General features: G+C 44.2%; 1 protein-coding gene across 1 annotated transcript; it reads right to left on the bottom strand.

Moving 5' to 3' along the window:
- Nucleotides 1-11,600: 11,600 nt before the first annotated feature.
- On the bottom strand, nucleotides 11,601-13,512 carry LOC123166452 (alpha carbonic anhydrase 7). Its single transcript, XM_044584257.1, has 4 exons — nucleotides 12,918-13,512; nucleotides 12,576-12,743; nucleotides 12,089-12,142; nucleotides 11,601-11,842 (listed from the first exon to the last, which is right to left on the bottom strand). The coding sequence occupies exons 1-4, from the start codon at nucleotides 13,437-13,439 to the stop codon at nucleotides 11,756-11,758; spliced, it is 831 nt and encodes a 276-aa protein (XP_044440192.1). The 5' UTR covers nucleotides 13,440-13,512; the 3' UTR covers nucleotides 11,601-11,755.
- Between the last annotated feature and the right edge of the window lie 293 nt (nucleotides 13,513-13,805).

The raw sequence follows: 13,805 nt of genomic DNA on the forward strand, positions 1-13,805 counted from the left end.
GACATAAGTAAACATAGATTAAACATACACAGACATAGATAATAAGCGTACACAAGCATAATTCAACCATAAGTACATAGTTCAACCGTCGATAAGCATACTCAAGCATACATAATTCGATTCCACATCTCATCTCATCTGCCAGCAAGATCTCGAAGCTTCTCCAGGTACTCGACGTACGCGGCGTGCGTCATCCTGCGAGAATACTTCTGCTTGAAGGAGCCAACGGCTCATCCTCTTGCATGCGCCAGAACACTTTCATACGCGTCGTGAAGCTTTTGGTAGCCAAATGGGCATCGATAGCCGCCGTTTCAGGTCCTAATACACCTGTTATGCATTCCCGCATAAAGCTCCCTCAGGATTTGCCTCTTGTACCTCCTCTGGCCAGCTTCATCCTCCCTGTCCACATCGTCAGACAACACCTATACAAATAGTAAAAAATGTGGCGTCAAACTAATGTTTACAAACTAATCTCTAGCGACTATTTGGCAGTTGCCAAAATTTGGCATCAAATCAATGTTTACATGCCGTGAAGTAGGATTAGGAAATTATGGCTATTTTTTTATACATATCCAGAGATTATGGTTCGATTTTTAAGCACAATCGTCTATGTACAGACCAATCTTGAAGAAAATAATGGCAGAAACATATATGTAGGTCATTCAAAATCAATTGTCAAGTCCTGGCTAGGAATTATTAGCACAAACACTAACCCTAGTCGGATTACTATCAGAAATTATTTGCACAGATGAAACAACTAATCACTTATCACTTGTACCATTCAAACAATCAATACACTATACGGATCTAACAAAACTTACTCAGATTTCATGGATTGGGAGAACATAACCATAGGATTTCTATTCCAAAAAGGCGGAGACAGAAGTAACCAGAGAAACCCTAGGATCTATTTGACACTTAAATGGGTATAGATGACTAACCGGTTGTACATCGTCGTCGGAGTTGTCGTCGGAGTGGTCGTCGGAGTCGTCGCCGGGGTGGTCGCCCGAGTCGTCAGCAGAGTCAGTGTGGACCTCCGCCTCCGGGTGTGGAGGCACGACGCCGTCGACGACGTCAGGGTGCAGCGATACCTCACGAGCGGTGATGGCAAACACTGTCTCAATCTCCACGCCGTGCTCCGGTGCTTCAGCAGCCCCGGCGTCGCCACTCCCTCCGATGGGGCGCTTCGGCGGCATCGTCATACACTAACGGCTTTGAGGACTGAGAGGGGCATCGAGGATGCAAGCAGAGAAAGAGGATTGTGCGTGTGGCATTGATGGGGGGTGTGGCCGCTCGGTCGCGCCATTAATATGGAGTAGTGGGAGAGAGGCGATCGGCGGTCAAACCGTTGGCTCGCCTCCCGGTGAGCCTGCGCACCGGACTGTTGGCATGCCTACCGTTGTTTCACACAGCTAATCACACGCCTCCCGATGACACTGCACAGCGAGCACGCCTCCCGTCAATTCACAGACCTGGACACACGCCACCCGGTCTGCCTACGCGGCGGACTGCTCGAATGCGTCCCGTCAACTCATGCCTGCTCGCACGGCACACAAGTCGCATGGCGGCACATCTATTGTTTTTCTATTTGGATGATTAATGCTGCCGCTTTATGCTACCGAAGCATGGCACGTATCCATTGTTGGTCTAACGCTCACGGTTTGAATAAATAATCCGTTTGTGATATTGGTTCCCAATTATTAATAATCTCCCGTTTGTAAGAAGATAAACATTACGTCAAAACTGGTCCCAAATTTGACAAAAAAAAGTACAATGCCACTTTGTATTCATGTCCATATGACAACACGATAAGTTTCATGAATTTCAAATAAGTTTTGGATGTACTAGAATTTAAAAATTAAGATTCTCAATGTTTGAAATTTCTTGCACGGGGAGTAAACAGGGACCCAGTGAGACACATGTGTTTTTGCAATCCATTTACGTGCACTGTCACGTGTGCATGTAGCTCAAATTTGATTTTTGCATATTATACCCCTAGAAAATCAACCAATGTACTAAACGTCTTAATGATCTCTATTTTTTTCAAAATTAAAACGCCCCTTCTTTGGTAACATATGTTCACCGCGGGATAATTTAACATGCATCATAGTTGCGGTGGATTCACGGTGTGTGTGTGTATGCGTCTGGGGGGTGGGGGTGGCTGGCAGTACACTACAAGTCGTGAACCACCGTGTGGGTTGGCTATTTTGTGAGGCAGGTGCCACATCCGAGTCGTGAATTCATTATTTAAAACATTACACAACCCTTTCATACATACATGTTTTGGCCACATGCAGTCAATGGTTGTCCTACACGACACTCGATACTCGCGTGTGACGCTTTCTATGGGCCCGCAAGGTTGTCGTCCATCACTTTGACCAACAGTGGGCAAAGAGGTTAATTTGACCAGGAAGATAAAATCTTTTCTATTTGTGTTATGGTGGGAGTATATAGTACGCGTCAAAGAGGTTGGAGGGGACTAGATATATACTATACGTACGCGTCCGTGAACAAGTACACCTCACTCAGTGTCGGGACTTTTCGGTTTCTAAGGCACGTGCCACATCAAAGTTGTGAAATTAGCTATTCAAACATCACACAACACCTCTTTGGGCCACATGCATGTAGGCAGTGGTTATCCGAGGACACTCATGTGTGACGCTTCCATCTGTGGGCCCGAGAGGCCATCGTCGATGCATGCATCACTTTGACCTACATCGGGAGAGGCTAATTAATTTGACCATCAAGGAGGATTCATTTTGGGTTGTATTACGGTGGGAGCATATAGTATGCGTCGAAGAGGGGGAAGGGGACCATCATATGTAGTACGCTTCATGAACCTCGCTCTATGTGGAGACTTTACGGTTTTCGAGGCATGTGCCACCTCAAAGTTGTGCATTTTGGGTATTCAACATATGTTTGGCCCACATGCAAAGCGATGGTGGTTGACCTCTCGCACCCACTTAAGCGGTTATCAGTGATATCGATGCTTCCCATCTGTGGGCCCGCATGGTCCGTCAATACTTTGCCTCACAACGAGAGAGGTTAATTTCACTTAGGAGGGGATTATATTTTTTCTTTCTAATACGGTATATATATAGGTCATGCTCTGGGATGACATGATACAGTTTGAGCACACGCATGCATGTGTACGCATGAATCCCTCCTATCGAGTCGAAGTGGCTAGTACCACGACAAGCCATGAACCATTCTCGCTCTGTGTGGGGACTGTACGATTTTCGACGCACGTGCCACATCAATGTTGTGAAATGGTATTCAAACATGCATGCACGCATCACCTAATTAAGTTTGAGTGGATTCTTCCTTTGGCTCGTGTTATCGTAGTATAGGTCATGGTGAGATTCAGACTAAATTAAGTTTGAGCGCATACTATGCACGCATGCATGCATGAATCCCCGTCATCGGCTTCAAGTGTGGTGTGACATACATATGCATTGTCAACTAACCCTCGCTCAGTGTGGGGATTTCTGGTTCGAAAGCACGGTGTCACATCAAAGTTGTTCCATTGTGTATTCAAACACACATCTCCATACATATGTTTGGGCCACACGCATGCAGTGGTTGTCTTTGGGGACTAGCTACTTGCGTGATTATTGACGAGGTAGCCCATCTCCTGGGTCGCATGGACGGCCATCACTTTGACCAACAAAAGAGAGAGGTTGTAGGACCAAGGTGGATTATTATTGATCCGTTTTACGATCCATCTTGGTGAGATGCCCTCTCTGGCCCGCCGAATGAAAGTGAGTGTGTGTGCCGGGGGGGGCTGCTACTTCGCACTTTGCTAGGTGAACCTCCATGGGGGGAATGCATTCATAGCTTAGGATTCCCTTTCTGCCGACACGAGAGGGGGAGGCAAGCAGTACCTTGCGCCTTGCGAGATAAGTGCCACATCGAAGTTACATTTGGCATTTAAACATCAAACCACCCTTTTAATACATATACTCCCTCCGTTCGGAAATAGTTGTCCGAGGAATATATGTATCTAGTTGTAATTTAGTTTTAGATACATCCACTTGTATTAGTTTCCACCAAAAATATTTCCGAACGGAGGGAGTATTTGGTCCACATGCACGTGTGTTCGTGTTCTGACCCTCTCCCTCGTCATTTTTCGCCAAATTTATGAACATTAGACAAGTCGGATGACGCAACAGACATGGTTCACTCACACTAACCGTGTGCCACGCAGGTGCCCCTATCACGCACATCCGCACAGTAGATTGGGCTCCACTAGGCTTCCGCTCTCAAAAATATCTACCCGCCTGCAGGTTCTTTCTGTTTGATAACACACGGTTGTTATGTTTCGACCATATGTGATGTTTCTTGTTCCCGCTCCTGCCTGCATCTCTTGAAAATATCTGCCCGTCTCGAGGGTTTTTCTATTTCATAACACACGGTTGTTATTTCCCGACCGTGTGTGATGCACCATCATCCAAATTTTCAATAGCCCTGTCATTTCACTCCCGCATTTGACTCCCGCGTAGTAAACTTTTCAGTAGCCGCGCCATTTCCTTAAACACACCCCCGCCCCCCTCCACACACACACACACACACACACCAAAACCTCCTCGGACGCGCGCGCGTGGACACGCACACACAAACACCCTCCCTCGCTCGAAACCCTAGCAAGGTCGCCGCCGCCGCCGCAAGGCCTCCATTTATTACAGTAAACTATTCAAATCAAAAAATTGTGATGTGTTCTAAAAAAATTGCGATGTGGAATTATGTGGGTGAAAGAGAGGCGGTCGAGTTTGCATGCTGGTGACTCAAGTGACGACCGGGTATGTAGTATATATCCAGAGGAAGGGAAGAGGGCTCCGAACTGAAAGAATTGCCCCTCTATTTCTGAAGGAGGGTGGACATTTATTAGCCTTATTTCAATCTTATAAACCTCTGAAAACACATTTATCACTATGACGATGGAATGGAATTAAGCTTGTGGAAAGAACTGTTTCACACTTTCACTAAAAAGCTAGAAATACTTAACAAAAATGTATATATAATGATTTCCACACGGACCAGTTCCAACGCCGAGTCTCAAACTGTCTCCATACGTCCCGACCGCGCGGTCCAGATCTTGGAAGCTATCCAACGCGTGTCTATATAAGTCTGCCAAGCGGTCCGGACCATGTTTTTTCCTCAAAGAAAAAAGTCCATTTTAGTACCCTGAATAAAGTGGGTGGTTCACTTTACCCCCTGATCTTTTTTTCTGCTTCTTTTACAACCAAACAAACTCAAACCGGACAAAACACCCCCCCCCCCCCCGGCTGGTTTTTCTCCATCCGCTGCTGACGTGGCACTAGTCAACGGTGATTTTGACCTGAGTGGGGCCCTCTTGTTAGGTTTCTCTCACCTCTCTCTCTCTCTCTGTGGGGCCCTGAGTGGGGACCTCTTGTTTTGTCTAGTTTGGGTTTGTTTGGTGGGTAAAAGAAGCAAAAAAAATTAGATCATGGGGTAAAGTGAACCACCCACTTTATTCAGGATAGTAAAATTGACTTTTTTCTTCCTCAAACTGGAGCCAAACGTGTGGGGGGGGGGGGGGTGGGGGGACTTTGCAGGAGTCTGGACTCGAGACACGTTGGGCTCTTATACCCATGGACCACCTAAATGTAAGGCGGAGCCCGCTCTTTTGTAGCATCCCGCACAGTTTTCGCGCCAAAATCCCCCACTCTCTTCTTCCATTCAGCGCTTTCCACCAAATTCCCGTCCTTTTCTCCCACTTTCTTCTTCGCCGCCACGGTCGACACATGGAACCGGACCAGGACATGCCAGATATGGAGGTGGTGGAGGTGCCGGAGGATCCAAGCATCACTCTTGCCCGGAAGATCAACTTCGCGATGCGGCAAAATCACTGTGTCAAAGTGAAGGCACAAATGAGGCAACACTCAGGAAGCTGAAGGACAATGGAGGGCGCCCTGATGGCGTACCTGGTGATGGGCGTGCTGGTTCTGCCGGACTGAAATTCTTTTGTGATTGGACATGTAAAAAACTTAAGCAAACTTGCCTCTTTTTGGTTGTGATTGGGCATGTGATCCAGCGCTGGTGTGATCTAGCGCATACTATGGGTCGGACAAGATTTGAATTTCATATTGCCCTTTACTAGCGGACATATATATGATAGCATTGGATAGCCGGCTCACGCATCCGTGTCCGCGGACGGATGCCAAAGAAAATTTGTGGGCCAGCATTGGTGATGCCCTTACCAAGTATTAGAACCATCCCACAGACAAAGTTGATCGAAAAACTAATTCAAATATTCATATATACATGTAGGCTACATGCAACAAGTGAGAGTTTTTCATATATTTCAGTCCTAAGAAAAAGTGAGTGATTTAATTTGTACTTAGATTTGGAAAAGAGTTGGGGAAGAATTGAGATTGTTAGGAGCATGCTAATTGCCTGGAAATAGAGTTTTGCAGATTGTGTTCGAAAATTCGGTTTTTCTATGGACTGAGTTGAGCAGTGGACCAAAATTTTCCTCATCTGGCATCCTAGTTGCTAATTGCTCATCAAACTTGTGTCGTAAGGCTGACTGATTTCCCATATATATGTGGGTTCTCTCGGTTCCTTTTCTAATAAAGAAGCATTTTATTGACTCAAACATTGCATCAAGCTTGACGATACATGTAGTACATCATATTCGATAGCCCTCCGCGAGAAGTACGACCATCAGAATTTCAAGTTGGAGAAACTAAAGCATAGTTACATGGATATCATTGCTAATTCCGTATGATACTGGCGCATCTGTCTGTTATCTACAGCTACAACAGAACGTGGGCAATTTTGGATCCACGAAGGCAGTCGCTCAAATCTTCCCCTAACCCAACCCATGAAGGACTGGAGGGAACGACAACATGAGCGATGTGTAACACCCAAGCAATGAGCCATCGGCGATGGAAACATGTGGTCTTCCTAAGTGTTTACTTCCTTATGTCTCTCAATCTTAAAGTTAGAATTTCTTCATTATATTTGTGCTACTATGTAATGAAAGTGTTTCTAGTTTAACTCTCCTGGTCTAGCTAGATTGGTTTGTGGACAAAGGTGATGAAGCTGGTCAAGCATATATATGGATGTATGTGCTGAAGCTGCTAGTTCATGGTACATGTTAAATGCAGGGTTATCTAGCTCCGACCAAACTAACAAATTGTTACTAAAGACAGCGCATAATATATGGTTTTGATAAACTTTATAAAATGTACTATTGTGCAAAGAAACACGACATAACAAATTGAACACTAGTGTCGAAATGAATCGTTTGGGCGTGTGCTTTATAAATCCTATTTCGAGAAATATACTCTTGCAAGGTTATTAGTGTTTGGGCAAATGGTCCATCTTTAATAATAAATTAAACGAATAATATTAAGGGAGGAAGGAATTCAAACACATGCAAATGAAATTTAGTGATAAAACCAACATTAGAAGGTCCTTTGAAAGTCATCCTTTCTAATTTCCCGGGTGTTCCATCGTAGCTAGCTTTGTTTCTAGCTAACCCTTTTCTTCAATGTTCTCATCTTGTGCTTAGTTAATATGCAACGATTTGTCGCTGCACGAACATAAATTTCTCTTCTCGTTGCAATAAATATTAAATCGGATATTGGGTAGAAGAATTACACAATACTTGTCCATTCAATTATCTCCTCCTACTTTTTTCCAGGGTAAGAACTACTAGAGGATCAATATGAACTCTGGTCTTCTGGAGAAATAAATTGACTAATGATAATTGATTTTTCTCATTAATTATAAGATAGCCTTAACTGTAAAAACTACATAGCAACCACACATGCACTAAAATTTCATCAGAGATTGTTTTGTATTCAGAAGATGATGCTCTTTAAACAAGCACGTGCATTTGGAGATCAAACTCAACCAAATTTCAAAGATACAAAATTGATAGAAACAACTAAATGGTTTATTTTCTAGTTTATAAACTAAAGATCAAAGTTAAATCATATTTAAGTTGCACAAATAGTGTAAACTAAAGTCATGTATACAATATTCTAGTGTCGTGTATTGGTTTGGACAATTTTAGCAATGTCAAGCCAAATTGTGTGGACATGTAAATGTTCGATTGATTATCCAACTTTTGTCTGTATTATCAATTTATTTCATAAAGAATGAACACATTATGATTAGAAATGTTCTGAATGTACATGTTTGTATTGCTTTCAAAGACAGGTGTCGATTTATTGAACATTATCATTTGGTTATGGAAAAATTGGTAAACAGAACATGGTATGTATACCAATGATATCTCACATCACCTACAACCTTTGCATGTGGCCACTATGGCACAGTCTGACCTCCTTTTTTTCAAACAAAAAAGCATAGTAGAATCATGTCGAGAATGCATGTCAAGTTGATGTACTGGTGGACTTGTGTTGGGTCATTTGGCGTTCCTTGACAGCATATGGAACATCTTGTAACAAACATTCGGATTAGGGGGAACTATGGCATTAGCCGAGTTGCAGGGCCGCCCCCGGCCGTGCCTTTCGATCCGTGGACATGTTGTCCTGGAGATTTGCCCCTTAGGGCTTTCTTGTCTGGGTCAACTTACCATTTCCTATGTTGATGGCCAATCCTTGCTTGGATTTCCCCTTTGTGGAAAGCTCCTTTGCCACTCAAAATCAAGATCTTTGAATGACTGCTCCTCTATGCCCGTTTTTGCCCCTTATGTGTGTTGCCCGAGCCTGGGAAGCACAACTTCTTCTCATGTCCCGCCGCCTGCTTCCTATGGATCTCTATCTGCAAGGCTCTACGGCCTAAGTGGTAGGCCTCAGACCTGGGGGACTTATTAGCTGTGCGGATTCTCTGTAACCCGAAGGAGGAGACACCTCTTTTGGTTGGAGTTCTTTGCCATGGCCTGGACCCTATGGATGACTTGCAATAGATGGCTATTGAGAAGGTTTAATTGTGACATACATGCTACTGACTATGTGCTTAAAGTTTTGGCTTTTGCGCACGTAGCCGTTGTTTAGGTGGCGGGACATTAACTTGCTAGCTTGCGTCATGGATTTTCTTCAGATGGTTGACCGCTAGATCTCAAAACAGCCCCTTAGCAGTTGGTGCCTCGTCCTCATGGTGCCATGTATCACCTATTATTTTGCTTTTCGGCATGTTTGTGCTGTTGCCCTAGCAGACTATTTGCTTCTTAGTTTTGAACATGTACTTGTCTCGAAAAGGGACGCTTTATTACTTAAAAGGTTTGAACATGTACTTGTTGGTATATAACCTTGCTTGGCGCTTTATATCTATATAAAGCGGGGAGAAAGCCTGTTATGGGGGAATTATCCCGGATGCCTCTTAACCCTGCGCAACTCATTCACATAATACACTGTCTCTTATTCTTGAATTTATGGATGATTTGTGTTTATCATCAATAGAGGAACTGGGCATGAGAGAATAGGACTACAACTAAATTTATCGACCAAGAATTGTTGATGTTAAGGTTGTCCGGCAGCTTCATTACATTTACTGCATGTATGGATGTACACGTCTATTATTGATGTGAATGTGGTTCAGTGGCTCACTTCATTGAATTTAATTACGGCTTGTATGATTGCACACATCTATTGTTGATTTGAATGTACTCCGGTAGCGCACCACATTGTATTTATCGTCCTGTATGACTGCATGTGTCTCCAGTTTTAGTACATCAGATACTTCTTTAGTTTTCGATCAACAAGACTTGCATGCCACGGCTGCGATCTCAATTCTCTTGGTGGTCAGTCCCGTTACTCTCGGCGCTGGCCATGGCGATACCTTTGATCGCAATCCTCTCCGGTGCATGGTCTGGCAGAAAAAACAAAATCCGCATTGTCCACCTTACATGACTGTTTGTGCATATCTATATCTATACCTACTAATAAAGCAAGGTGCGTTTCTCCAATTTTTTCATCCGTTCACCGCCGAAAAGATTTTTCTTTTATTCGAGGTGGTACTAAATTTTGTGCGTTCGTCTGTTAGAAAAGAATAATGGTTTGTGCAGAATTTCGTATATGGGCCACACGCGCTCTGGCCCAGCAAAGCCAGCCCACTTAATTTTCTGCCCATGTAATGGGGAAAATCCTATTTGGTGCACAGCGCAGCATATAGTCAGGGCATCGCACATGACAGCCAAGACTGGGCCGGCCCATTTTATTTTTTCTGTACTTTCTATTTTGCTTTTTCTTTCCTGTTTACTTTCTTTCCTTCGGAAAACTATTTTACTTTTTCGCTTTTTTGTAAATAAAAAATTTACAGAATTTCAATTTTGGTGAAATTTTCGAAAAAAATTAATTTTTTGGAACAAATTGTTTTAAATTATTTTTAGGCATTTTATTTTATTTTTATTGTTCCAAAAGTTGTTCAAAATTCATAAAATGGTAATCTTTTCCAAATTTTTTTGAGATTTAATTTTTTTTATATTTTATAATATGTTCAAGATTAAAAAATATTGTTGTTTTACTGAAATATTGAAAAATTGAAAATAATGTACGCGTTTCAAAAGCACATTTTCTAAAGTTGTTCCGAATGTTGAAAACATGTTCCTGTTTTAAAAAACAATCACAATGTCAAAAAATATTTGTGATTTTATAAAAGGTTCATGTTTTCAAAAAATGTTCCGGTTTCAAATTATATCTCCCGTTGCAACGCACGGGCATATGTGCTAGTATATATAAACCAGAAAAAGCCTGGTCGAACCAACAAGAATTGTTAGCAGTCAACGCCAAAGGCAAGCACATCATAGTAGTCAGACAAGACACAATACTGTCAATGGCACGGGGAGACGAGAAAAGTAGGTGACTTCCCGGTATATTTACCTCGGCTGTTCACACTCATTTTAACTCACTTTTCATGCAGGGGATACATCCGGTTTCACCTAACCTTTTGTACTTTTCAATCATAGACGCCTAAACCTCCATGGACGTGTAATTTGACGCACGTTGTGTTGCCTGAGTAAAGCCATTCAACGTCACTGATGATTACCCTACCTAGGCAGGCCTTTCAACCACAATCACCATAAACTTCCAACGCATGGTCGCTCACCAACCCCCAGCCCCCCATTATTCTCCAATATGGTCAGTATTCACATACATTTTTCAGATCGGCTGCTTCTGAAAAGGGCCAGCAATAATTACATTGGATGCTCATGTTCTTTGTCACGAGATTGAACTCTCGACCAAGTTGAATAAATTCATGCCGGCGTCCGTGGCACATGGCGGACAAGTCTGATCTCGCATCATCATCGTACCAGTGATGTCCACTAGCATAGTGAGGTAGACAGCCATCTTTATTATTTTATGAGCCACGCTCAACTTTGACCGGATACATGGAAAAACAATAGCCAAATGGATTCAGGAATAAAAATCTTGTTGGTAACATTCACGAATATTCGAACTTGGCCTTAATTTCTTGAGCTAAACTATTCCTGGCATAATTCTTCGAGGAGACAACACCAGATGGCTAGCAGCAGCTGGATGGTCCTACATATATTTGGGGCCCCGGCACTCAACCATAATCAACATCCCTGCCGGCTCTTTCATTTTCAATGGCAGTGGCAGCTGGATGAGTTATGAGTAGATCATAACATCAACACACATGCATGGACATGAACTGGACGTGCTCCTTTATTATTCAGTGACTGGATGCAAGGCATCTAATATGGGTAGAAAGAATTACAAAAATTGGTATAACCATGTACATACATTATAGCTGTAACAGCAAACTAATTAAGCGGAGAATCGACCCTAGCTAATAATCAATGTCTATTTTGCTGAAAAGGCCGGAACATGCTGATATCTCTGCTGTTCACCTCCTGACGGGGCCTCGCGTTCTTCTCCATGTCCTGCATGTAGGGTTGAAGGAAAATCAGTCCAAAAAAATTTCTAGTCCATGGGTGGAGATCAACCAAATTAAAGGTGGCTTTCATGTCGCTGTGGAATTTCCAGATGTCCACGGTTAGGTCTATCATCTGACACAATAAGGTGCTGAAAGACTAGAGTTGAATGCACCAGGAGCAATAAGACTTTGTTTTCATGGGAATGAATGGAGGTCCAGAAAAAAGGATTGGGGAAACGAAACAAAAACTTACGTCATGGACGGCCTCCCGGAGAAGCTCCAGCTGGTGCCTCGACACGGTGCGGACCTGCAAATTGAACCAGATAGAGAAAAAGATAAGTTTCAGAAACTATATATATATATATATATATATATATATATATATATATATATATATAAATAATACGAGTACAGGACTTGTGCGCTCATAAAGCTGGCGTGCGTTAACCAAACAAAAGTTCAGGAAAGACGAAACCGGTGGGAAGATTCTTTGTGAGTAACAAACTAAAGGATCTGCACAAAGATCGAACTAGCAGCTCCGTGCCAACTGGTAAGTTCCAGAAGCGAATTATTTTATTTGACAGTTGCAAGTAGTGTGTCATGTGATGGTCCAGAAATGAAATATTTTACTGATAGTTGGAGTAGTTGGTAGTTGTGTTTGAATTTTTGTTTAGGGGTTGGTAGTTGTGTTTGATGCATGGTGAGGGTGAATGAATATGAATGAATGAAACGGGAGGTACCCTCTTGACGATGGTCCAGATGACACCTTCCGAGCAGGGCGGGGTGGTGAGAGAGCCCACGTAGCGGTAGTACACGCTGGCCTTTCCCCTTGCGCCCCTCGGGTCCATCATCCCCATTTTCTCCTCCCTGTCCTTCCGATCCGCTATCATCTCCAGGTATGGCTCCAGCTGCGTTTGTAGTACAAGATTAGAATTAGTCCCATGTTGCCATGTTGGTGTTAGTTAAGCTTACTTATAATTAAGTTAAGTCCCATGTTGCCGTGTTGGCTTTAGTTAGTCATGCTTAATTAATCCTAGTTGGTTAAATAAAGAAAAGAAGCAAGAGAGAAAAGAGAGAGGCACCTTGTGGAGGAAGGCGTCGTGGGCGCCGATCTCGTAGAAGACGCCGATGACGGCGGCCTTGCCCTGGGCGCTCTCGTGGAACATGTGCAGCTCCATGTCGTACCGGCGGCCGTTGACGCTGTGCTCGGTGGGCGAATGCCAGTGCAGCTGCTGGAGGAAGTAGGGCGTGCCGTCTATGGAGACACTCCCGGCGTCGCCCTCGAACTTGAGCATGATGTCGTGGCCGCGGTTGACGATGGTGGCATTGGCGGGGGAGTAGGAGTGGTTGAGGTAGCCGAGGCCGCGCACGAGGGAGACGCGCGGGCTGGCGAGGTCGATGGGCGACTGCATATTCCCCTTGCCGCATGCCGACCACTCTTCCTTGATGTCGCCCCAGTGCGCCGGCCCGTTCTCCGCGTCCAGCGAGTAGCTGAACTCCTCCTCCTGGTCGGTCTCCTGCTGGGCTCTGGCTGCTGGGTGGAGGACGGAGGCCGAGAAGAGCAGGACGAGCGCGGCCAGCCGGAGGTCCCGAGATGGACGCATGGTTCCTTGGTGTGCTCGGAGCGCGTTGGTGCTGGGTTGGGTGTCGGCTCCTCTGCCCGTGGAGCTGGTGAGTTCTTGTGTGTGTTGGATCGGGGACAGAGCTGGTGCACTATATATAGTGGAGAGCCAGAGAGAATGACATGGGTCTGGCCGTCTGCCACGGCCGCGTTTGTTAGGTTGGAACGTTTCAAACCCGTCTGTCAACTTGGTACCGTTTACGGGATATAAAAAAAAAACTGCTACCGCTTACGGAGTTACGGTAGGGTACTGACGAGTAATGCTACACATACAAATGATTATATGGGTTTTACAAACAGGTGGGTTGTGATTGGAGGTTAAGAGGAAGGAGGGGCACACCCCCATGAA

Source organism: Triticum aestivum, chromosome 7D (genome assembly GCF_018294505.1).
Source record: "Triticum aestivum cultivar Chinese Spring chromosome 7D, IWGSC CS RefSeq v2.1, whole genome shotgun sequence".
Classification (NCBI taxonomy): domain Eukaryota; kingdom Viridiplantae; phylum Streptophyta; class Magnoliopsida; order Poales; family Poaceae; genus Triticum; species Triticum aestivum.